The following is a 27,038-nucleotide window of genomic DNA, read 5'->3' as shown; positions in this document are numbered from 1 at the left end:
CTAGATTAAATTGCCATTTTATTATGATAGCTTCCGTATGTATTTGTATGCATACCATTTTATTTTATGTGAATAGGGCACAATTATTTTCCTCATAAAATAATATCCAATCCAAAGACCATTCTTATCACTGCTGCATACAATGGTGTTCTTTGGTTAAAACTCGGGATGCCATGTATCAGCCATTACAACACAAAGTGCCTCAGGGCAATTGGATGCGTTTCAGAACATCTCTAATGTTTTGTTTTAAAAAAAAAACTTTGAAGTCCATTGTTCTTTTTTATCGTCATGTAAATGCATTTTCATTTATTCGTTTAATACATTTGTTCACACCAGCAATCTGAGTGAAATAGAAAGTCGACTTCCGAAAGCAAAGCTGATAACTCTGTGCAAAAATGAGTCAATTCTGAAATGGATGTGTAACTGTGACCATGTGATGTACCAGGCTTTGGTGGAGATTCTCATTCCTGACGTCCTTAGACCTATTCCTAGTAAGTTGAATATAGATGACGTCTTGTAAGGATTTTTTGTTTTGTTTTGGTGCCCTTCTGCCTACAGTACCTCTTAAGGAACCCTTTAGGCAGGGCTTTGAAGGTTGCAGAAGTAGTGTGGATGTGATAACTTTTATTCTCAGTGTAGAAAGGTCTGCCCTACAATAATCAATGCTGCACTTAAACTAAAAATAAAACTTGACAGTTCTGTATTTTTGAAAAAGTTGATTTTAACATGTTTATGAGGTTCACATATCTGAATTGTGCTTTAGTCACCGCAACAGTACACTTTTATTTTTCATTTTCAAAAAGCCCTTTGAATGTTTGCTCTGGCTCATATGTTAAGACTCATATCTTGTTGATGTCAACTTTGTTGTTTCACCAACTTCAGAAAGCTGAGGCCTTCGCACATTGTGATGCATTTCCAGTTGCAAAACATGTCTGACATAAGGTGTCACCTTTACACATTTTGCAGTGGCATGTTGTTGCTGACATAATGCACAATAGCATGTTTGCCTCTGTGCATGCTAAGACAAAATGAAAACTGTGTCCCAGATTTGTTAAGAAATCTACCCTGATTTCAAAGGGTATCAAACCTTTGTAATCTGTAGCAACCTGTAACAAAGAAACAGATTTGTTAAGAATCTACCCTGATCACAAGAGATTTACTGGAATTAGTAGCCACCTGTACTGTCAGAAATGTATTGCAAGCATTTTCTTTATCTCATTTATTTTTCTAGTTCCTCAATCTTTAAAAAAAAGTGGGGGGGGGAGAGCCAGGATGTTTCACTGGATAGACTCCATAATTGCAAATACTGTACCCTAGCCAGCCATTATGCAGTTGTTCTACTTGAGAAATCTGTTTTATTTCCAGAGATAAAACTATTCAGACCCATGCAGTGTAGCTTGTTGTTACAAAGCTAATTTTCTGTAGATTCTAGCAAAGCTGATTTCCATTATAAAGACTTGTGTTTGTGCACCATGATAAATACCTGTGAATTTATTTCCTAATAATAGCAGTTAATCGTTTCTACAGAGGGAAAAATCCATATATAACTGCACACGCATTGCATTCTTTCTGTGAACAATTATTTTGTAGTTGAATTAGAAGTGCTCATGCCTCAAAGAAACATATAGCAAACAAAACTTTCCTCTTGAAGGCTTTATAAATGCTCCTACTGTAGTCTGTACAAAATGTTCAGAAAATATACAGATCCAACTCTGCAAGATCACACTACTGACCTTCACTTGTGAAAGAAGCAGAATTGTGAAAGAAGCAGAATAAAACCTTAATGTGGCAAAGCCAAATGTTCATCTTTGATGCATTTCTTTAAGATTCAACAAGTTTTTATTTAGGCATGTTAAGATTATATACATTTTACCAGTACAGTGAAAGCAATAGGCTTAAAACTGGATAGAGATGCTCTTTACACTCTCACATAACACCAGAACCAGGAGACATCCACTAAAATTGAGTGTTGGGAGAGTTAGGACAGACAAAAGAAAATATTTCTTTATTCAGCATGTGGTTGGTCTGTGGAACTCCTTGCCACAGGATGTGGTGACGGCATCTGGCCTGGATGCCTTTAAAAGGGGATTGAACAAGTTTCTGGAGGAAAAATCCATTATGGGTTACAAGCCATGATGTGTATGTGCAACCTCCTGATTTTAGAAATGGTCTATGTCAGAATGCCAGTGCAAGGGAGGGCACCAGGATGCAGGTCTCTTGTTATCTGGTGTGCTCCCTGGGGCATTTGGTGGGCCGCTGTGAGATACAGGAAGCTGGAGTAGATGGGCCTATGGCCTGATCCAGTGGGGCTGTTCTTATGTTCTTATGTCCTTTTAAAAAATTAGTGTATAAGCATTTTTTGTGATCAACAGACTATTATGGATGACACCAACCCTCATCCCCAGTGTATATCACACTCAGTCACTCTTGAATGAGATTGAATGAACCAGATTCACTTTGGGGTTTCATTTCTATGCGTGCCATATCCAATGCACAGGTTCACAAAGGTCTTGGGGGGTTATCCATAAATAATTGGGAGTTACGTGTCTTCTCCCTCATGTATTTCCTTTGTATTTTTAGCAAGACATAGCATATTCCACGTATTAGGCAAGGTCTTATGAGTGGCAGTGGGCTTGAATATGTTTGGAGTACAAAGGAGAAAAGATTTGACTCAAGAAAACATAAGTTCAGGAACACCTTAAAATTGCATTCTATTTTCTCTAGAATTATAAAAATAGAAAGTATTGTTTCCTCAGTCAGTATTGTAAAGAAGCAGGCCTATCCCCAAACTTGCTAATAAGTAAGATGTGTACATGAAGCCTGTTAGTCAAGATGGCAACCTTCCTGTCAGACACTTGAATAATGAAGAAATATTTTTTTTATTTTGGAATGACTTGTCAACCCCTAGGCTGGTCGTGTCAAGTATAAGTCCCAGGGACCTTATCATATCCCAGTGAACCACATTGGCACCTCCTAGCACAGGGGTTCCCAAAGTGTGTGTTGTGTTGCTTTAAGCTGTCATGGTGCACTCACAGGGGTACTGCAGGTTGACCTGGTGACTCCTCCTACCTGTTCTCCCCGGTGCTGCCATCTTGGATCTTGTGAAATCTCACGAGATTTGGACACCACCATCTTGGTTCCACCGTTCTTTACTGCAGATACCGCTTTCTGAATCAGTTTTTTCTGGAAAGAATCTAAACCAAGTCAAATAGTGATTAAAAAAGATGGAAATTATAAGACTGACAAATTACAAATGTATGCAGGTCACAAGGTCTAAATGGCATAATTTAAGAGTTTTTAATGAACACAAATGTTAAGTCAAATGTACTTGATGGCTGAGCCAGGGATTTAGTCATGGATTTTCTGCAACCAATCCCAGCATTCAATCTGCAACACCACACCTGCTCTATAAAATATCTAACACAGGTCCAACCTTGTTATACACAGATTTGACTCAACAGGAATGGCCACCACAGATGAGAAGGAATGTGCTGATCCTTGGAGATGGAGAAAAATGCACCCCTTTAAAATGCTTTTCTTACTGTTGTAGAGATTTTTATCTCAACATGATGAGAAACATGATAATTAAAGGAAAACAGTCCTTTATAATAGTTAGAGAGAGGGCAGCCAGCTAACAATCCAGCAATTATTCTCTCTCCAAGTGACCCCCTCCCTTCCTCCTGAACACATGAAAGAAAGATAATACTTTCTAAGGGCCTGGAGAGAGACTAATTGTTGGATTGTCATCTTAATGACTCTATCTTAACATCACAAAAAGTCAGCAAGGCTGTTTTTAAATCACCTGAGCAAAGGGACTTTGTTTTTAAATTGATTTGCTATAGTTCGATTTTTGCCATTCACATGAGTTCTAGGAACAGAACCCTCCGGAATAATGAGACTCAACCTGTATGCTACCATTCTTAAATGAGAAATACTTTAGATCAGGGGTCTCCAAACCCTGGCCCGGGGGCCAGATGCAGCCCACGGTGAGCCTCTATCCGGCCCGCGGCCAGCCTCTTGTCCCCTGAAAGCCCCTGGCCCACTTTGCCAAACATGATTGGAACTATGCTCTGGTTGCATCTGGAGGGTGTTCTAAGGGCCAGAGAGGTTGAATGTCTATATATGCCTCACGTACCTTATCTATATATGCCTGGCATATCTAGATATGCCTCACGAACCTTATAGAATTCTTTGAAAAGGTCAACAGGCGTGGATGCAGGAGAACCTGTAGGAATTATATATCTGGACTTTCAGAAGGCATTCCACACGGTCCCTCACCAAAGGCTACTAAAAAAAACTCCACAGTCAGGGAATTAGAGGACAGGTCCTCTCATAGATGGAGAACTGGTTGAAGACCAGGAAGCAGAGAGTGGGTGTCAATGGGCAATTTTCACAGTGGAGAGAGGTGAAAAGCGGTGTGCCCCAAGGATCTGTCCTGGGACCGGTGCTTTTCAACCTCTTCATAAATGATCTGGAGTCAGGGTTGAGCAGTGAAGTGGCTAAGTTTGCAGATGACACCAAACCTTTCCGAGTGGTGAAGACCAGAAGTGATTGTGAGGAGCTCCAGAAGGATCTCTCGAGACTGGCAGAATGGGCAGCAAAATGGCAGATGCGCTTCAATGTCAGTAAGTGTAAAGTCATGCACATTGGGGCAAAAAATCAAAACTTCACATATAGGCTAATGGGTTCTGAGCTGTCTGTGACAGATCAGGAGAGAGATCTTGGGGTGGCGGTGGACAGGTCAATGAAAGTGTCGACCCAGTGTGCGGCGGCAGTGAAGAAGGCCAATTCTATGCTTGGGATCATTAGAAAAGTATTGAGAACAAAACAGCTAATATTATAATGCCATTGTACAAATCCATGGTAAGGCCACACCTGGAGGATTGTGTCCAGTTCTGGTCGCCACATCTCAAAAAAAACATAGTGGAAATGGAAAAGGTTCAAAAGAGAGCGACCAAGATGATTAATGGGCTGGGGCACCTTCCTCATGAGGAAAGGCTATGGCGTTTGGACCTCTTCAGCCTAGAAAAGAGACGCCTGAGGGGGGACATGATTAAGACATACAAAATTATGCAGGGGATGGACAGAGTGGATAGAGAGATGCTCTTTACACTCTCACATAACACCAGAACCAGGAGACATCCACCAAAATTGAGTGTTGGGAGAGTTAGAACAAACAAAAGAAAATATTTCTTTACTCAGCGTGTGGTTGGTCTGTGGAACTCCTTGCCACAGGATGTGATGATGGCGTCTGGCCTGGACGCCTTTAAAAGGGGATTGGATGAATTTCTGGAGGAAAAATCCATTATGGGTTACAGACCATGATGTGTAAGTGCAACCTCCTGATTTTAGAAATGGGCTATATCAGAATGCCAGATGCAAGGGAGGGCACCAGGATGAGGTCTCTTGTTATCTGGTGTGCTCCCTGGGGCATTTGGTGGGCCGCTGTACTAGATGGGCCTATGGCCTGATCCAGTGGGGCTGTTCTTATGTAATGAATTAGCCCGTTCATGCATTTATTCATACATCTAAGTTCCATCTCTAATTTATTTATGTAAAATTTATATTTAATTTTTTTGGCCCTCAAAACCGTGCCAGGCATTTGATGCGGCCCTCTGGCCAAAAAGTTTGGAGACGCCTGCTTTAGATTCAGAAGTAAGGTTTTTAAGGGCACAATCCTAACCAACTTTCCAGCACCAAGAGCAATGCAACTCCAAGGTAAGGGAACAAACATTGCCTTACCTTGAGGAAGCCTCTGTGACTGCCCCCCAGTTGCAGGATGCAGCATATGCCTCACTGGCACAGCTATGCCAGTGCTGGAAAGTTGGTTAAGATTGCACCCTAAGATGTTTATGTTGCTCCAAAATCTCTGTGTGTGTGTGTGTGTGTGTGTGTGTGTGTGTGTGTGTTTGTATTTTAAAGTTAGCTGACCTTCACAAACTATTTCCTGCAGTGTGAATTTTGGAATTCCCCTTAGCTTGATACAGGATGAAGAAATTATGCTGATATGGGTCTTTAGTTATTGGATAAGTTTAGGTCCTACTCCATAAGCCATGAACAAGTAATACAGTGTGAAAATCCTGATGGCAACAGCTACAACATTGGAAAAATTTTCCTCTTTTGTTATAGGGAAGCATGTTTTATACTCAGTGTCAAATTATATGTTGCTAGTGAAACTACTACTGCAAAAGTATTTAGCTTTTAACGGCTGCAATGTGGTATATTAATTCATCAAGGCAGTTCCAGCAATTTTCTTGCTTTGTCATATCAGCTTCACTATGTTTTTCTCCAGAGCAGAGAGAGAGAGAGAGAAATAAAAGCTGATATGATATGACACATATATATATGTGATATGACACACACACATGTGTGTTACTCTAGCTTCACAAATGGATGAAAAATGCAAATTTAAGGCTTTTTCAGATCATCGATAGTCATGAATGCCAAGAAAATCAAACTTTTCATATACTTCCTGTAGAATTAATCAAAATAGTAAGGACCAAGCACAAATCTAGAAACCAATGAACGCATAGAATTTGTTTGTGATTGAGTTAAAATGCCTCTGCACTCCTTAGAAACCTGAAGTATCACCTTGTGCTTTTTAAATAATTTATTTCTGCTAATTGAGAAGTACCTTCCTGACAAGAACTAAATTTCTATTATAAATGTTCTCTGTCACCTTTGTTATCTCTTCCTACCACTACCTCTGTGGTGCTTAGTTGAAAGCAAAATCGGGCTTTTTGTCCAATATCTCATAAAAACTTTTTAAAATAAAAATGTTTTGCCATTTTTTGTGTCCTTAATCATTTTACTTGAATCAACTAAATACCATTACTTGACCATTTCTTCCTTTCACATCAGCTGTGATCTCGAAACTGTTTATTCCATTGCAGACAATGCAGCCAGCATTGTTAATCTTTCAGAAAAATCCAATTGGCAACAGTAGCATAATATTTTGTTAAAATGGCTTTTCAACTTGGCAGCTTACTCACTTTTTTGTGGCTTTTTAATTGGTCATATTTATGCTATTGTTTCTATTTATTTCATTGTAATTTCATTAAAGATTTTTGCCATGCTCCAAAGTGCCTTGTATCTGAAATGTGTATAAAATCAAGACTAAATTAATGAATTATAAAAATTCATGTGCGGTATTTTAAACAGAGATTCTACGAGTGATTATTTAATGGTTAAGTTACATTATAGTGATTGTTCACCTTTATATTTGAACTTAAAGATTATTCACACTCTTTGAAATTCATTTTTTCCATACCAACCAGTGTGATTAGTTTTGGTATTGGTTATTAAGATCTACATAGGCTTTAGTGTGTGCTTAGGTGCCCATTGGCCAGTTTTCTGTATACATCATGAAATGCCTCGCCAGAGGCCCGCTAGACCTATGGGGGAGAGAAAGATGAATGAGAGGTACAAAGTACAGGCCTTTGGATCCCAATTATAGAGTCCTGTTCCTTTTTGTTACCCTTTGACACTTAATTTCCATTCATTTTTTGTATACAGGTGGGGCCTCGGTATCCGTGATCGATTTGTTCTTGGACCTCTCCTCCCCTCATGGATATAGAAAACTGCGGATAAGCAAACCTGTGGTTTTCAACCCCTTTAACCCCTCCGAAGGGGAATGGAGTGCTGTTCTAGTCACCTCCTGAGGGCTTTCTGAAGCCCGCAGAACCCATGTGCAAATGCCTGTGGTCTCTGCAGGCTTCAGAATAGCCAAAAAGGCCAAGAAAAACTGCTACTTCCAATTTCCAGAGGGAAATCAGCAGTGACTTCTTAATACCTTATAAGGCATTGGGAGGCCTGGTGAAGCCCCGGAGGGCTTTCCCAGGCCTCAGAATTCCTTAAAAAGCATTAAAACGTCAGTTCTGGTTTCCCAAGGGTTTCCCAAGGGAAACCAGAAGTTGTTATTGCCTCCAGGCTTCATTCTGAAGCCCACAGAGGCCATATGCAGATGCACATGGCCTCTGCAGGCTTCAGAAAGTACTCTGGAGGCGACTAGAGCAGAGCTCCGGTCACCATCAGAGGGTTTAAATGCGCTGAAGCCACAGATTTGGATATCCACGGTTTTCAGTATCCGAAAACAGTTCCCTCACAGATACCAAAGTGCCACCTGTAATACTGTTCCATGATAGGAATTTACCCCCATTGCGGACTGTTAGGTTTGTGTTTATATTTTGTGTTTGAGAACTGAAGACATCATGTTGATGATGAGGTCTATAAATGTAATTGTCGCAACTTTAAGCAGTGTCTAACAGTAGGAGAGAAAGGTGCCTGAACTGCAGGTTAGAAGTATCGTGGAACTTGTATTTTGGTAACTCAGTACATAAAGCCTACTGTAGTGGTTTCTGGCCCTCTGTAGTAGTACCAACCCAGAGGGACAGCATCACTAACTTCATGCTCTCAGTAGGGATTTGGATGTGTTTCTTGAAGAGTAAGCCCCTCCATGCCCACAGCAGGTCACTTTTGAACTTCAGGGGAGTTTCTAATGCATTTTTTATGCTGTGTTTTAACAGGATAGAGAAGTTTGCTCAAAAATAATTGTGTTGACTATGCAGAAACCTTTGAATGCAGCTACAGTAACTCTCTGGGTTATGTACATAGTGTTTTGTGTATGTGTGTCCTATAGATATTTAGCACATCTGGGAATGAGTGGGATTGGTTTTGTATGCTATCTTTTAAAACTGAATACTCTCCATTGCAAAATGATGATCATCATTGAGCTATATGCATCTAAGAAAAAACAAATATAAATAAGTTATGTGGGCTAATATTCAAATGACAAACAAAATCTACCTGCTATACAGAGAGAGAAAGGTCCACTAGGTGTAAAACTACAATTATCATAGAAGTTCAAATTATGCACAACACTGATCAATATCAACATCTTTAGTAGAAATATCACATAAAATTAAATTTCATATTTTATCAATTCAGATATAGGAATCCAAAAATGACTGCTGTAGTAAGTATCAGACTGCAGTTTCAGATAAGAGTAAATTATTTTACACTGTAACTTTACAGGAGAAGCAAGTTCTACACCTTCATCGGACTATATACTATCTGGAGTTACATTGTCATGTTTCTGCTTCTGTCCTTGATTGAGCTGCCAATGCACAATGTAATAGACTCCTATCGAGGGCCTAGTTTTTACTGTGAAAGTGAACCTTTGCCTGGGCAGTACAGAATGTTGGTGGAGAGAATAGGATTGAATACTCTTCCAAACACAAACAGCCTCTACCTGTAGTCTGTAGTGATACAATCCAAACTCATGTTTACCATCTCAGTGAGAAATTAGGCCTTTGGGATTTAGATATTCACTGTTGTATGGATGGAGTACTTCCTTTAATTCTATGTAGTATATTGATTATTCCTTTAGTGATCAGTACTATGCGTGAGCAATTACACCTTCCTTTTAATGTGTAGTTGTAATATTCAAGGACATCAGTCTTTCAGCGCACAAATGCTTTGACTTCTTTTTCATTTGTTTTCTGTTCTTTCATGCATAGGTGCCTTGACCCAAGCCATTCGCAATTTTGCAAAAAGCCTTGAAGGTTGGCTTTCCAATGCCATGAACAATATTCCACAGAGAATGATTCAAACCAAGGTAAATTGCAAAATAACTCTTGCCTTCCATATTATTTGGAACAAAAATGGTATTATGAAATAAGTGAAAGGTTAAGCCCTGTGTGTCACAATTACAAATATTTTTTAAAAATATTATGCAGCATTTAATCTTCATTCTATCTGTAATAGTGTTTGTATATTAAATGGTTTTTGGCAGTCTGTGATTATGTTTGATGTTACTGCAAACTTATGATTTATCTACAGACATATGAAACTATTTATTTAAATGACTTATATCCCTTCCTTTCCCTCCAAATAAATGGAGTACTCAAGGCAGCATAATGATATTGGGGGGGGAGAGAAAAAAAGAAGAGAAATATTGAAAAATAATGCAATAAAAATATTAAAACAAAATATGGCACAACAACCACAAATCTCAAAAGCAATTGACTAAGAAGGGAAGACCAGGAAGAAAAGGAATATCAAGGGTTATTTAACTTGACATATTAACTAAATACTGCCTTAGTTATGATTAACTGTAAGCTGGGGAAAAATCTGTAAAGAGGTACTAAAATGTGGTGCTTCTTCTGTGCTTAAGGGTGAGGGGGTGTGGGGGGGGGAGAAAAGGACAAGATTATATGAATACTTGCATGATCCAAGCATCTTGGATCTCGCCAATTTCAATCCTCCTATGTAGAACATTTACCTTTGCTTACCCTATTTCATGAAGAGTTTGGATTGCATCCCCAAAGTTAATTTCCGTCTTCGAAGAGCTTCCTCTGGATAAACGGTGAACTTCATGCAATGGAAGACTCTTTCCCTCAGAGGATGGGAAACTTTGGATGCAAGTCACAGAATGGCTTACTGTGGTGGTTCCCAAACTTACCTGACGCCCCCACCGCTGCTTCTTTCTGGCTTAGTCTGGCATCACAATTTTGGATCTCGCAAAATCTTGTGAGATCAAAGATGGCAGTGCCCCAATCTTGTGAGATTTCTCAAAATCCAAGTCAGCGGCACCCATAAGAACAGGTATGAGTGGCCAGCAGGGGCATCCCATGGCACCCCTCTGAGTCTACCGTGACACCCTAAGACATTGCCACACACATTTTAGGAACCCTTGGCTTAAAGCAAAACCTGCTATATACGTGTCGGTATTTTGCTTATGTAGACACATCCAAGATGCAAAGTGGGGTTTGTCCAGTCACAAGGGAGGAAGTTTGACCAGTCAAATAATTTTTTTTTAAGCATCTTGCTTCGAATAACCCAAAAAGCACTTTAATCGGGATCAGGTTTGGTACTTAAAACAACAAATAAATGAACTGTTATTGTTAAACAATGAAATCAGCTTTTGAAATTTTTTTAGCAAAATGTTACTGTTGTTTAAATTCAAACAATTTATTGAACAATTCCTCTCTTTGGGTTTTATCTGAAATATCCAGGTTAGCCTTCAGTTATACTTTAAAGTAATTAAATAAACAAACAAACAAAACAATATAGTGACTACTTTTTAAAAGTCTGCTTTTTAAACACAGTTGTGCAAAGTAGTCAACAAGCAATTATTCAAACACCATCAGTATCATGGCTTCATGGAATATTTGACTGCAGTCAAATAAGCTTGCCAACCTTAATTCAAGACCTTGTCTATTCTCATCAGCTTTCTTTCTGCAAACATGTCAGTAAAGAAGAGTAAAAAATGTGTCAGGATGAGACTTAGTCAATTTGTTGTCTAGTTTCATCTCTGAGTGGGTCTATCAGAAATATTTCTTCTTAGGTTGCCGCTGTAAGTGCCTTTGCTCAGACTCTGCGAAGATACACATCTCTTAATCATCTGGCTCAGGCAGCCCGTGCTGTGCTGCAGAACACCTCTCAAATCAACCAGATGCTCAATGACCTCAACCGTGTTGATTTTGCCAATGTCCAGGTATGCTGGAAATTTATAAAATGCATATGGGTGCTTTGCTTTGTTTCCACTTTCATTCTAAGCTGGCAGTGGCAGTTCTATTTAGAAAGACAGTTAGTATTTATGTATATAGTAATATGAACACTATATCTTATACCTCACCCTTCTCATAGGAATAGAATAATGAAATATTTCTACAGTTTGGGATTTTGCCAGATGTTCCAAGTTCATATTTTCTGAAAATGTTTGGGTTAGGGGCAAATCACTGGGATGCTCTCCAGTATCAGTATCAATGTTTCTGTTGCTTGTAGGCAAATATCTTCTACACCAACTTTAAAATATCGAACAAGTTATTTGAAATAACCCATACATATTAAATGAGGAGCAACAATAAAATCAAATGCCCCACAATGCAATTTATCCTCTTCCTTGCTGCACTACTCACAGACCTAGTTATTTCTTCACACATCCCGAAGATCTTTCTTAAATTCTGTTCCTTCATTATATGCATTGCCACAGTAACTACTTATCCCTCACTACCACTCCTATGGCCCTCAGCCTCTGGCCTGTTTTTGCCCCCCTCGCCCAGCTGATGTGTCTAAATAATGCATATGGAACTGCTCTTCATTTGACTTGTTTTGTGCTGGGACAGGAGCAGGCTTCCTGGGTGTGCCAGTGTGATGACAACATGGTACAGAGGTTGGAAACAGATTTCAAGATGACTCTTCAGCAGCAGAGCACTCTGGAGCAGTGGGCTGCCTGGCTTGATAATGTAATGATGCAAGCACTGAAACCATATGAAGGAAGACCTAGTTTTCCTAAAGCAGCGCGACAATTTCTGTTAAAGTGGTCTTTCTACAGGTCAGTGCCGTAAAGTATTCTACACAGATTTCTTACATCACTCTACACAGTATTTTAGAGTATAAACCAAAACCCAGTACACTGCCATTTATACCTGAAAGAACTAACCCACCTCAAGATTGATTGACAAAACATAAGAAAAGAATGGTATTTGAGCCGATGCAGTTATGTGTACTTGGGCTTTGCTGTGATTGGAAATGATTTTTTGAAGGGGATTTAATCTTAATGCATAATTTAAGATGCATACATTGATCTACAAGGACTATGCCCTTGTAGGCTCTAATAAGTGAAGGTGGTTCTTGCCCAGGAGAGAGGTGGTGTTGATCTTGTAGTTGAGAAGTCAGTTTAGGTCTAGGTAATGGGATCTGTATGTATCATGACTGGGCATCATACGTCCTATGGATTTGTGGAACTTGCATCCCCTCATCCCCATCCCTTGGAGCAAGTTTAACTTCATAGGGTAAGAAAGAACTTCCCTTTCAAGGTGCAGACTGATTCCCATTGTTGGTTCAGGTCCCAGGCCCTGTGCAAGCCTTGCCTCGGGGTTCTCCTTGTCCAGGGAACTAGAGTCTGGATGGGAACTGGTTCAGGTGATGATAGCAGCTGTGCCCTGGGAACTGCCAGGAATTACTTGAGAGCTCCTAGTCCTTCCCTGGCTGCCCTGTATCTTTGGGTTCCTTTTCCCTTTTATTGCCTTCCCTCTCCACCTTCTTTCCTTTCACCTTTACTTCCTTCTCTCTGATGTCCTATCCTTCTTCCTGCTGCCTCCAGGCTTTCTTCATCCTCTTTTCCCTCAGTTTGCCTTTCTTTTTTTTTTTTGTCCTTTAGCCCCAATCCTCCTCTCTCAAGGTCTCACTGCCCAATGATTACATCAACTCGAAGCTAAACATGCAGAAGCCTTGTCTGGCCACTGCCTTCACAGCCTTCCACAGTTCACAGTCCATTGGTGCCCCTGCATGGTCACTTTTGTATTACAATAGATGGTGTTTTCAAGTTAAAATCTTCGTGGGACCAGCTACAGTTCATTAATCTTATATTGACTATTCAACTTGTTATTTTTCTGAATCAATTACACGGGCCTGCCCTATACACATTTTACTGTTTTAAAAGTTAAGCCAATACTTGGGTATATTTAGAGTGCTGAATCCAAAAATGGCATTGGTTTTACCCTATTGGCTCTAGTTTTGGGGGTATGGCATTTTTACCTTATATGCAAATTCAAGCAGCTTCCTTGTGAGGATTCCTCTGCCACGGCCTCTTCACAAGGAAGCTGCTTGAATCTGTGTATAAGGTGGCTATGCCATATCCCCAAAACTGGATCCAATCAGGCAAAACCAATTTTTTTGCTATTTTTATATTCAGCACCCCAAAAATATCCTACATTAGTTCAAACATCTTTGGTAACTAAAAAAAGTTTGTTTGTTAAAAAAAGAGCCTGTGCTCTTATTCATGTATATATTATGCTTTGGCCAGATGCATGCACAGATTGTGCTTCTGAATATATGCAACCTGCATTTCTTTCACATTGTGTAACTAAAACCACTGCCACAAAGCAGCAGCATTATACCATATATGTAGTATAAGTTATATTGACTGAGGGCCAAATTCTATCCAACTTTCCAGCCCTGGTGTACCATTCCAATGGGATGTGCGTGGCATCCTGTGGTGGGAGGGTAGTTATGGATTCCTCAAGGTAAAGGAACATTTGTTCCATCGCCTAGGAGCTGCAGTGCAGCTGCACCAGCGTTGGAAAGTTGGATAGGATTGGGTCCTAAGAAAAGGTAAAGACATTTATGTGTTAGTAGAACTTCTTTATTGAAATGTAAATAAACTTGTTATTGTATGGTTCAATTTTGGGAAATCATTTTGAATACGCTTCAGAGATTCCTGAACTTTTGAATGATTTTATTTCCCATACACATTTTCATTTTTAAACAGCTCAATGGTTATTCGAGATTTAACCTTGCGCAGTGCTGCTAGCTTTGGTTCTTTTCATCTGATCCGTCTGTTGTATGATGAATACATGTTTTACTTAGTTGAACATCGTGTTGCTCAAGCCACAGGAGAGACACCTATTGCAGTCATGGGAGAGGTAAGTTCACAATTAGAGTACTTTATCAGCTGATTTGAAGATGATCTGGAAATAAATTTCTTTAATAACTTGATGTGTCAAGTAAGGGGGAAGTGGGTTACATATGACAATGAAACCTCTTTAAGCAGGTTTTGAACAGGGCAAACATCCACACTGTGGTGTCTAAAGCTTAAATTTGAATTCATACTGCAGCATTTATAGGAACTGTTACTTTTATTTTGCCTGAATGTTCACACTGGACCTTCCTTGGTGATGAACCCTGTATCTGTTGCTCTTACCATTAGTTGCTTCAGTTTGATTATGAAGTATCTGTGCTTCCTTAGAGCTTGCAATCTTCTTAAATTTTCCATTATTCAAATTACCTGTTTTTTAGGAAATCCCCCCTTCCTATCTATATCACAGTTTTTTCTACCATATGAGCCTCCAGGCTTGGTTACAGTCTTTATGCCTATCTTCTTTGCAGCCTTTCCTTCAGATTGAGCAGGGAATCTGCTTTCCCAATCCCAGAACAGTCATTTCCTTAACAGGAAGAAGATCAGGCACAGAGCAACTATCTGGCTCTTGTGGTCCTTCCTTCCTGTTTTCCTTGACCGCCTCCCCTTTTCTTCAGCTGTCTCATTCCTCTCCCTCCTTTTCTTCTCCACTATCTCCTCCCTCCTGTCCACTCCCTCTTCAGCCATCTCCACCTACAACCCCAACTGGCTTTTAACCTGTGTGGGTTCTTTCTCTTCTCCCTGTCCACCTTTTTGGCCTTTCTCCCCCTCCTCAAAGAGGTTCCTCCTGGCCATGTTCCCTTTTTCCTTCTCCCTCCATTCTATGTCTTTCATGGCAGTCATAACACGCTCCAAGGAGAGAGCCAGGCTGGAACTTGCAGCTGTCAATCTCCCCTCTGCTCCAAGCTAACCAGTTTGCGGAGCCGCCCCTTTAATGGGAGATATCCTCTGGATGCTTTCAAAGGACCTTCTCTTCTCCTCCTCATCTGTGCCATCTCCATCCTCCATCCAGCGTGAACATGTGACTTCTTAGACTCAAGCATTCTGTTCTTGCTTTTGTGGGGATGGACGCATGGGAAGTGCTCCTTTTGACACATCTCTTGCTTTCTCTGCTTCAGCTAAGTAACCAGCTTGGTGAGCCAAGTGACAAACTTCTCTGCCATCATGATCGAAATAGTCCTTCTGAAATAGCGGCAGCAGGGGATGGGGTCCCTTGCTCTCTGCCGTACAACCTTTCCAATAGTTAATAATAATAATAACAGGTATTTATATACCGCCTTTCTTGGTCTTTATTCAAGACTTTATTCAAGGCGGTTTACATAGGCAGGCTTATTTTAAATCCCTTATTAAATAGGGATTTTTACAATTGAAAGAAGGTTCTTTCTTTCAAGAACCACTACATTCAGGTGTTTCATTCCGATTTGGCTTCACATTCTGGCCTCCATCCTCCCACGCTCAGAGCAGATGGAATAGCTCGGCTTCAGCTGCTTCAAGGTCGCATGGTGTCGGTGGCCTCGAACTGGCGACCTTGTGGATGTTATCTTCAGGCAGACGGAGGCTCTACCCTCTAGACCAGACCTCCTGCCCAGAATGTCCTGAAACATCTGGGTCATCTCTTTATGCTGCTGCCATTCTGGGTATCTGCTTTTGCTCGTCTTCATCTGCCACATGCAGATGAACTTTCCGGTGACAGCTAGTGCCAAGGACCGAAGCCTGCTGCTGTCATCATTGGAGTTGTTGGGGTTTTCTTTCAAAATTTCCACCAAGTGCATTTTAGTCTTGGTAAGCAATTCAAACGTCTTCTCCTAGCCATATTTTTTCAGGTCCTGACTCACAGGGGCAGACTTCAGGGCCATGTGGGCCACCATGTAGCCCGAGAGCCTCACCATATCATTTTCTTCAAATGAGGGGAACAGTATCCATTGATGGATCTGACCCATCAGGGCTTTCAGTTGCTCCTCCCAGGAGAGGATCCGCTGGTCCTTCTTGGGGTCAGGCATGTTGGGAAGGTCTTCCCCTCCTTGATCTAACAGGTTGGAACTCCTCAGGTTCATGGTCGCTGAAGAGATTGGAGTAGTTTCCTGAAACAAAAGCCAGCTCATCGGTCTCGTATTCTCTCACCCACTGTCCTAGTCTTCCTTTTCCCTGGTGGTCTGACTCAAGCCCTGATTCCGCTAACTCCTCCACGCTATGCCACACCTCCTTCTGTGCTTCCATCTATCAGGCAGATACTTGGGAAAGGCAAAGGATAACCTGCTCCTTCACTGTCCATTGTCTAGGTTTATGGTGTCTGCTCGTCCTGGCTTCAGCAGAGATTGGTCCTTTTCCCCTTCAAGGATTTGTTTGGGACTCCATCCAGCCCTAGTCAGGTGTTTCTTACTCGCCTTGTGACTGAAAAACTCTTCTGCAATAGGCTTGCATGGTCTGAAGTTCTCCTACCAGGTGTGGCCTGGATCTGCTGGCTTGCTTGGGACTTTCTTCCATTATCAGATGACTCCCAGATTGACTCAGAAGTTGTTCTGTGAGTCTGGTAAATTTAGAAGCCTTTCCCCAGGCGTTTTCCACACTGAGGTCTAGGAAGGCCTCCAAATCCTGGGCCTGGAGTAGTGGGTCTTCCCTAGGAGTCCCTAGCTCAGTCTGGCTCATTTCAGCCTGGTCACAGGCCTTGGCTTTTTCTATAGCCAATGATCTACTTTTCTCAAAGCTATCAGTCTCTTCTTCCATGCAGCCTAGTGAGGCTTGAAATGCTTGGGACTCGCTAAGTGAGTCCACCCCGGTGAGGTTTATCACCGCAGAAACGCCTACAGGGGGTGAAGGGACTCTTCAATTTCTTAATGAACTTGTTCCCTAGATTGTTTGGCTTCTTTTAAGGCACTTTGAGAACTCTCCCTCCACATTGGGGGGCTGATGGCAGTAATTTCTTCCTTCCCCTGCCCCCGAAAGGGCATGACTGGGCTTTGTTCAGGCTCACGGAAGATGTTGGCCTCCTCAGTAGCAGAGAGGAACTTCGTTTCTTCTTCAAAGTTTGTTGGCTCCATTTGAAGAGCTGCAGTTTCTGTTTCCTCTGGAGCCCTAGAGACTCCCCTTTGTTTTGTTCCTCTGTTTTTCAAGCATCCTCTGCATCCTCTGTTTTTCAAGATGAAAAAGGTGTTTTTCCCCCAGATCCCAGCTAGCTGAAGTAAAACACATCCTTATCCTCTGGAAGTTGGTTAGGTTAGGTTTGGTTAATTAGACTAAACATTTTAGCACTGGGAACCACTTTTTAAAATGATTCTTTATCCGGACCCACCTAGATTTACAAGACTTTTTTTTTTTAAAGTGTAAGTTTACCACCCATCAAGTCTCTGTTTTCATCCTTGTTACTATGGTGGTGGGGGGACTTTTGGAGCATTTGTTGAGTTCATCAGATTGGGACCATTCTGTGACTTTGTGTTCCCTTTGCCTGGCCTTTGATAAGAGTTGAGACATGGTCACCTACTTGTGCCAGTGCATGTGTTGCTCAATTTCACTTTCCTTAGGACTCAATACATTTTCTTGTCAGCTTGGTGAGCATGACTTCCTTCTCAAGAGTTGGTTGGGGCTTAAGTTTTTCATATCAGGAGCATTCTGGTAGCACTGCATTCCCCTTAGCCTTCCCTTCAAAGTGGACTGAGGCTTGGTCGCCTTCTCGCAAGTAAACACACTTGTCTCCATTTCAGTTTCCATAGGGCTCAATACAGTTTTCTTGTCAGCTATCTGCTTGTCATTGTAATTTTCGCAACCCACCAAAAATTAGGTTATGATCCACAGACTTCACTTAATTTGACCAAGTGTTCAAAATGCTCCCCACTGGTGCTGACATTGTTTAAGGGATCTGCAGACATCCACAACTGTATGTGCTGGAATGGTTCCACACATATCTTCAGTTGCTTTCTTAGATATTCGAGTGTTGCAGGCTTTCTACAATGAAGTATATATTAATTACAGCTCATTAAAATGTGTGTACTGTACATTTTTTTAGATACCCTATATTTCTGCTTCAGTTAATAAAGTGTCACATCAGAAAAAGTGCATTACAAGCAATAAATGCTCCTTAAATTCATTCCAAAGCATTATAAAATATTTGTTGCTGCTGTTTTAGCATATTAACTTCATTGTCAATAGTTCTGTATACCTGCGTCTGTTTCTTTCTTTTTTTTCTTCTTGATGATCTTTTAAGTACTTCTTAATAGTCAGCTGCACAGTAGATTTTGTGGTGTTTCTTAGAGTATGTTTTTTCACCATGCTTGCCATCTTATAGCGTGGGATATTCTCAAAGACCTACATGTTGGATTATCCCATTTTCCTCTTTGTTCTATAAAAAACAGCTGTTTATGTTGTTTCTGTGGAACTGTGACTATTGGCTCTTTGATAAAACATTAGGAAGTGTTAGGATAACATACTGTATATATTCATGATTTTTCTTTCTCCTGCAGTTTGGTGATTTAAACGCAGTGTCTCCTGGAAATATGGATAAAGGTTAGTATTAATGCCATCATAGATCTTGTGTGTATTAGTTGTGAAATATATTTGTAACTTGTAACATTTAAAAGGATTAAAAACAACAATGCCAGAAGGGCTGTTAAATTTTTTTTTCATGTAAACCAGACTTAACTGAGACCAGCATGACATTGCTGAATCTTTACTCTGGTTTGAAGAAGATCATGTGTTAAAGTTAGAAACCAGTTTACAGATAGGGAGCATGTTCAAGGTTGCAAGAGGAGTCTAGGTTCACAAGTAAACATAGCACAGAAACTGGAATAATGATTGTAACAGTTGATCTATCAACTGCATGTTGAATACCATTAAAGGTAGCAGAAATATACACTGCAATATTCAGGATAACTGAAAACATGTGAACCTTCATATACAAATGTGTAATAGTTATCAATTTATTTGATTAACCAACTCCTCAGAAAAAAAGCAAAGGAAAAAGTGGAGCAGAGTGAGTAGCACCTGTGCAAGAGAGTGGTATCAGTCTCAATGTATTTGGAGCAATCGACACTGCTACCTCAGAATCATTATCGGGTATTGTCAGGGACTACTGACAAAGTTAGCTTTTTCAGAGTGCAAAATTCATGATGGTTTTATTTGTGCAGATGAAGGCAGTGAAGTTGAAAGTGAAATAGATGAAGAGCTGGATGAATCTGGAGAGCCACAAGCAAAGAGAGAGAAGACTGAACTAAGCCAGGCCTTTCAGGTGGGCTGCCTGCAGCCAGTACTTGAGAGTGGAGTACAGCAGAACCTCCTGAACCCTCTTCACAATGAGCACATTGTTACAGCTACTCAAACTATCAGACAATGCAGTGCTACTGGAAATACATATACTGCAGTCTAACAAATATTAAAGATCCTTTTTTCAGATTATATTAGCCCTGTTGATGTTGGGCTTATCATGGGGGAGGGAAGGGAAGCAAAAAAAGAAGTCTGAAGGCCGACTGTTGTCAAATTTTATCTGTGCTTGAACATTACATTTATTGGAGTTGTGAAATGGAATGGGTGTGTGTATTTTGCCAGGTCTCTTTTGGAAAAAAAAAAAATATTGGTAAATACAATCATTTTACACTGGCCACTCAATATTAAGAGTTTCTTAGTTTCAAGAGTCAAGAAAAGATTTTGCGAAGCTTAATGTTAATGTTTTTGTCTTCTTTATAATTAAAGTAATTTAATTTTTTCATAGTTTTTACAAAATATTTTAATGTTAACTGTTAGTCATGGTGATTTCGTATAAATAGGGTTTTTAATTAAATGCACTCTGAAATGTCAAGAATTTTCCTCTTTGATTTACACTGGAGGCATGCTCATTTGACGGCAGCTGCATTAAAGTTGTTCTTAAAAGATGACTTTTGTTGAAGAGAACTGGAAGATGCTATTTTGATACATTTCAGAGTATTCAGGGGATGTACTAGAAAATTTATTATAATGCTTGAGAACTTCTTTCTCAGAAAAAAAGAGTTATTCTCCTGGTGGTAGGATGAGAGCTCTGAGAGCATATGGTAATGTGTACTTAATAAATGTACATATGACACCATCACAGACAATGCAAGCTTCCTTAAAAAAAAAATCAGTTTTTGTTATTCGCATACCAACTCCACTCTTTTGAGACTACTGACTTGAGGTACAGTCTGTCCAAATACTGACTAGTTGCAACCTCCATTCATTTCAATAGTGCTTGTGGAAGATTCAAACCAAGACTACCAAGCATGTTTCAATGAGTGGAGGCTGTTTTACAGTAGCACTTGATGGATTGTGCAGCTCATATACAAATGGGACCACTACCCAGATGCTTTCTGCTCTTCAGTGGGACTGCAGATGTTAGATACTGAAGCTAAAAAAGCATCTTTATTTTTATTTTTTATTGTTTTTAAGTGTATGTGCTACTTATGCTGAACTGGACATGCAGGAAACCATTCCTTTCAGATGACTTTTTTTATTCCATGTCCTTTTCCTCATGATAGTTCAATCTGCTGCTCTTGTTAAAGATAATTTATAGGATGCAAGGAATGTAGCAACCTGCATTGTAATTTTGCTCAAAATAATTCCTGGTTCTTAAGTGGATTTCATTTTATACAAAAATGTTTAAAAGGCAGTGAAACTGGCACATGTCACTTGTACTTATTTCCCAATTGCGTAGAATTTGAATAGGTGGCTAGACGGACCATTGCCATTTAAGAATGTACATCAGGGATCATTGTACCTCGGCTATTACATGGTGCCTTAAACAGAACTGAAGCTAAGATTTTCTTGTTAATAACTCTTACATTGATTCAACAAAGTGTGCCTGTCTTCTTTCTCCCCCCTCCCTTCAAATTCCCTAAAGAGTAAGGGCAGGTTACATAGTCTTCAAAAATCAAGATTTTTTTATTAGATAGTTTTCCTATCCCTTTTAGAGTAACAACCTATTTCTTTCTTATTTTAACTGAATTTCACTTTATTACTAATCAAATTTTCATGGTTGGGGTGGGGGGAGTGGGTGAAAAACAAAACTAGCTTTAACAAAAAGGTCAACAGAATAGGTTAGCCAACTCCCAAACCAGAATTTATATATATTTCTAAACCCTTATCTACTTCTAATTTTAAAAAGTAAACAAATCTTTTTAAAGCAGCATATAGTTTCAATTTGTGCGTATGGTGGGGGATCAGTCTGCTATTTTAATGGTTAAATCATACTGTATGTTTCCTTTTTCTTTTTAATTGACCTATCATTGAATAACAAATTTAAACATTTCGATTTAAAATAGTGCTTTTCAACCAGTGGTATAAGTACCAATGGTGGCACTTCAATATATGACATGGCCTCACTGCCATGGGGACCAGATAATGATGCTATGCCTGGCCTGACTCCACCAGATCACTGGGGTGGCAGTGCACTAGTGGTAAGCTGCGGCTGCATGGCAGCTCAAAGTGGCATGGTTGGGCACAGGGGGTAAAGAGCAGAGGAGAGTTCCGGTGGTGGCAGTAACAATTGGAGAAGCCTCTTCCTTGCTGCAGGAACAACTATGAAGCATATTGCCCACTTCTGTGCACAGCAGCCATTTCAGGTGGCTGTGGTTCTCAGAAAAATGGTACTTGCAAAAAAAAACTGGTTGAAAAGCCCTGATTTAAAAAGATTCCTGAATTTTCTTAGTTTGAGCAAAACAAACCAAAAATGAAAGAAAGCACAAAGAAAACTTACAGATTTCTTTTCAAGGCTTGTGTAAAATATTGGAGGCCTTGTTTGTCATTTGTCTGAAAAACTAAAAACATACAGTTGCCAAATGCTTGAACAGCATGTGGAATTATTGGTATATTTATAGCACACAGATTTGACCCTAGATTTTCGTGTCTCCAGAATTTCTAAAGTTTTATTAATTTTTTTTAGTTGAACATTTCTACTTCTAAACTAAGCTTTAAGAATTTGCTTAGGCTGCAGAATTTGAGGCCCCTTGGAAGTGTGGGCAGAGCTAGGTATTCTGCCTAGCTATTCCTGCCATTTCATTAAACGTATGCTGATATTGTATTTTCATTTTGTTCACTCTGTTGTTTAAATGTGTTCTTGCTTTTCTTTCTCAAAATCCATCACGTCTGCACCCCTCACCAAATTAAAGAAAAACTAAGCTGTGATCATTACTCCCTCTCATTGTGGATTATGAAATGTTTACACTTAAATGCAGTGAAATTTAAATGTAAAAACAAAGAAAAGAAACACTTTTCAGCATAGTTTTTTAAGGCTCTAGTAAGGATGATCTGTATTAGATGAGATTTATTTGCTGGTGTAATCCTTTAAGATGGCAAATGTTTTCTTATTTGTGTCTTTTTCGTTTTTAATGTTGGATTTTGTTCACACAGAGAAATGTTTATAAGATGTAAATTAAGTTTTCTGAGACAGGACTTTTAAACTCTCAATTATTCAGCCCTCACTCCCACCCTACCCCCAGTTGATCACTGTGTTCAATGTGCCAAAAAGGTCGATACAAAAATTGCAACCTTATGTTATACTCTGACACAAAAGTAGTGTTCTGGTCTGCAATGGAACCATGCTAATAAGAAGGATCTTGGTAGCCAAATATACCCACATGCATCCAAAGATGCTCCACTAAGTTAATAATAAAAACAAATCCATTTAGATTAATCTGAATACATATTTTCTATTTTTATTATTTGATTTCATTGCAGTTGATTTCTGATTTTATAATGAAAAAATGTCTTTAAAGCTGGTTCATTTCACAAATCATATGAGTCCACTGACCTGCACTATCCCCAGAGGTTCTTTAATATACTCTAAATTCTGGGTAGCATTCTGATACTAAGCTATGTGTGCCTATCTACTTAGACCATTCTTTATAAACATTTTGCAAAATTTGAGATTATGTATTCAGGCAAAAATCCAAGGGTTCCCACAGGGAAGTGCTCCTGTGCACTAAATCAAGATTCTCCCATTTCCTCTTCAAATGCAGCTCCTGTGTGTTGCATTGTATGCTTCTCCCCTGGTTCCTGGGAATGAATGGACTCAGAAATAGGTGTCCATATAATGCTTTGAATCCTCTATGCTCTTTCACAAAATAATGAAGAGTTAACTTTCATATGCAGCTTAGAATTTGGATTTTGTCTCCATAACAAATAGATTTTGACTTGCAGCACAATCTCATGCATGTTTACTCAGATGTAAGCCCTACTGGGTTGTGTCTGAAGCTCAATTGTCACCAAGGGAAGGCACTTCATTCTCTGTAGGGGGAATTTTTTCCAATTCCCCTCTCCTTTGACAGCCCCTCTTCCACATTGTTCTAGACTAATTTAGAGGGTCTCCTGACCCTCAGGATGGATTTTTCAGGGATCATAAAAGGCTGCTATGAGGAAGAAGGGGCTGCAAAATTCCCATGCAGGATCTTCTTTCCACACACACTAGAGCAGTGTTTCCCAACCAGGGGCTTGTGACCTTGGGCAGACATTTGAGATTCTACCCCCTAAGGGAGGGTAGCAACCAAACTGGGGACCCGTAGGGGCCATCAGTACCGCCCTTCCAGATTGTCTATGTTGCCACAGTCAAACATGGGTAAGTAAAAAAGGTTTTTTTTTAAAACTTAACTGTGTTTAGCAGCAGCAGCAAGAACCCCGAAGTGCTGTACTAACAGCATCTACTGATCCCTAGTTGGGTCGCTACCCTCCTTAAGGGGGTAGCGCCCAACCAAAGGTTGGGAACCACTGGACTAGAGTGAGGATACAGCCCAAAGTATTCAGTGAAATTTTCCCCCATGTAAGTGTGCATAAGATTGATACTTTCATTGATTCACTTTCAGGGGTTTTGCAGGAGAATGGACTTATAACATTTGTGGGCAATCTATCTCTAAAAATTGATGTAATGAATAATAATTTTTAAAAAGAAGACTTTTCGGCTCTTGAACAAGTAATGCAGTGATCAATGTAGCTGATACTGTTAAACTTCTTACTCAGATGCAGGGCCCAGTTTTCATAAACTTTTCAAGAATGCAAAATAGTTGGTGCTGTCACTTTAACAAATGTTTGTACTGTCTTGTCAAAATTCTTTGCTTTGTGCTTATTTTTGTACTGTAACTTGGAATTGCAACACTACGTAAGAAACTGGTCACCTTGTAAAAAAGTTACCAGTGTGCAATGTTACCACACTTGGTTCACCATTGGGTGATAATAGACTGATGGTACCGTCATTCAGGAATGTACAGATCTACATACAATTCTTTAATTTAAAAGCGAGGTATTTATAAGCATCTGAAACACTTTTCTCAAAATTTTTTAAATAAAAGGATTACCTTAAGGAGGGAAAAATAATTTACATATGGCACTAATTTCAGACAATGTAACACTGATTTGTGAGAGCAGTACCAGTTCCTGAAAATTGGGCCCTATTCCTGCATTACAGGTCACTCTATGTATATGGTTCAAATGAGTCAAAAGGAAGGAGAATTCTAGTCTGGTTGCTAAATTGTTTAGTGACTAAAGAAAACTGGAATAGAAGCATAAATGCAGTGCTTAGCTCTAGTTTTAGAAAATTCTTTTGATGGTAATGCCTTGCATTAACCCTTTGAGCATTGTAAGTTAATCTGGCAATTGGGACAAATCTTGTATTATAGTGGGAGCACTGACAGGATTATGATATACTGTGCCACTCCCTCCAACATCATTCAGATGTAATAAATACTATTTTGTAAAGAATAAAACCTAGGAACTTATGAGGAAAAAAAAACACAGAATTGTGCCCTACTAAAGAAGGCAAAATACCCTAACATGACCCCATTGAAGCAATTATCTTTTCTAAAAGAGATTTTGGTTTGGATCCGAAGACAGTTTTGCTCATGCAAGATACAATTTCTGATCTTTGCCAATTCCACCTACCTGTTGTAGGCCCCTATGCTCCATGAGAAGATTCTCCTGCGGGGTGGTTGATGCTCTGGAACAGCACTGAATTGGGGTATGGGGAGGATACAACAGGTAGAAGGAATCAGCAAAAATCAGCCTTCCTTGTGTAAGCCAAAGTACTTTCTGTACTCACACAATGGCACCTTTGGGTCCAAGTGTCAGATTTTAAATTGTATTACACATATTCTGCATATAAATGTACTATATTCAAGACCTGCCCATTAATGACATTCTACCCACCCAACCAAGATGTTGTAAAAGCTTTCCTTCATATTAAATACTTGAATGAGGGTAAATATTCACTGCCATCTAGTCATGCTGCCCACAGGAAACTAATATGTCAACTATTTTACAGTTTCACATAAGACATTTTACATAGAATAAGAGAATAGAATATTTTACATAGAATGGGAGGCAATTATTTGATCCAAGAGACATTGTGTAAAGTATTTTAAAATCTTTTTAAAGTTTAGATGTTTAATAAGAAAATAACTTTATTGCAAAATAGTAGGAAATCTTGCTAGGTTAGTATTAAAAAAACATTGTAAATATGTAATGTTTTCCAGAGGGATGGATTTTGGAAGCTGTTTGGAGCTAAATTTTACTCGCCGCCTCTTCTATGAACAGTCACAAAATCAATATAACCCCATCCACAATCCAACCTGTGTGGACCTGAAAGTGTGTTTGAAAGTTCACTGTGCAAGAGGCAAGCCACAATATGAAACTAAAAATGGCATGCCTCTACAACAGGGTGAGCAGCTGTAGTAGGGATCTCAAAATCTCTGATTGTGCACATAGCTTTACCTCCATGTAACTTTGTTGTATTTAATTGATCCATTACATGATCAAGGCTACAAGTTTCTGAATGTGAACTGGGTCTTTCTAAGAAATTAAAAGTTAATAAATTGTTCAAATGAAAATAGGGAACATATAATGTAGCAGTGATTATTTTTCTTCAAGATAGATGGTAAATAATAATTTTACATCAATAATAATATCATTCTCAAGATCAGGTCTCTGATCTTTTCAAGTCAAACACAGCCACCAACCATGTATAGTGGCCCATTGGATGCTCCATAAACTTCCTGTTTTCGCTGCCTGTCAGACTGCCAGACATAGTGAGGTTGTCAGCTGCCCTTAGCAGCTTGCAGGACCTGGCTAGTGAGCTGTTTGGTGAGTCACAACTTGTACAGGCCTGCTCTGGGTATTACTCTGCAAACTTCTAGTCTGTTGATTCCAGGCATATCAATGTGGATTGTGCTACAGCAGTGCTTATTCTAGAAAATATGGAATTATAAAATCCAACCTTTCTTTACTCAGACAAGCTATTCAAATTAGTGTATAATTAAAAATAAATGCAATACTCAAAGGGTTTTTGGATTTATTATTATTCATAATGATTTTACTGTAAATGCTTCTCAGTTTGCATGCCTTGATCATTGCTGCTAGTGATTTTATGTGCCAGTAGAGCTGAGTTTACGTTACCAATTTTACTTAATAAGTAAAGCCACTTACAAAGTGACTGCCTCGGGATTTTTGGTTGAAGTAGTATGCCTTGTTTTCAAAATAATTTGTTTTCAATTTTATTTGATTTTTGTTTCTCCTTTTTTTTCTGAAACATATATTATTATGTTAGAATTGGAAGCCCTGAGTAATATTTGGTAAGAATTTCTCAAATAGATTAGGTAAAATGAATTAATCCAGAGGGTATGTTTGAACACACAAC

General features: G+C 39.5%; 1 protein-coding gene across 1 annotated transcript in view; it reads left to right on the top strand.

The window, feature by feature from the left end:
* RFX3 (regulatory factor X3) overlaps positions 1 to 19,856 on the top strand; it is an 80,995-nt gene extending 61,139 nt beyond the window's left edge. Inside the window, exons 10-16 of the mRNA XM_066615069.1 lie at positions 337 to 491; positions 9,519 to 9,616; positions 11,348 to 11,497; positions 12,129 to 12,337; positions 14,276 to 14,429; positions 18,877 to 18,919; positions 19,540 to 19,856. Coding sequence (XP_066471166.1) covers positions 337 to 491; positions 9,519 to 9,616; positions 11,348 to 11,497; positions 12,129 to 12,337; positions 14,276 to 14,429; positions 18,877 to 18,919; positions 19,540 to 19,778 — 1,048 coding nt within the window. The 3' untranslated portion in view covers positions 19,779 to 19,856. The remainder of the gene's footprint in view (positions 1 to 336; positions 492 to 9,518; positions 9,617 to 11,347; positions 11,498 to 12,128; positions 12,338 to 14,275; positions 14,430 to 18,876; positions 18,920 to 19,539) is intronic.
* Positions 19,857 to 27,038: the final 7,182 nt, after the last annotated feature.

Source organism: Tiliqua scincoides, chromosome 2 (assembly GCF_035046505.1).
Source record: "Tiliqua scincoides isolate rTilSci1 chromosome 2, rTilSci1.hap2, whole genome shotgun sequence".
NCBI classification, from domain to species: domain Eukaryota; kingdom Metazoa; phylum Chordata; class Lepidosauria; order Squamata; family Scincidae; genus Tiliqua; species Tiliqua scincoides.
This window is presented reverse-complemented; position numbering and strand designations above follow the sequence as displayed.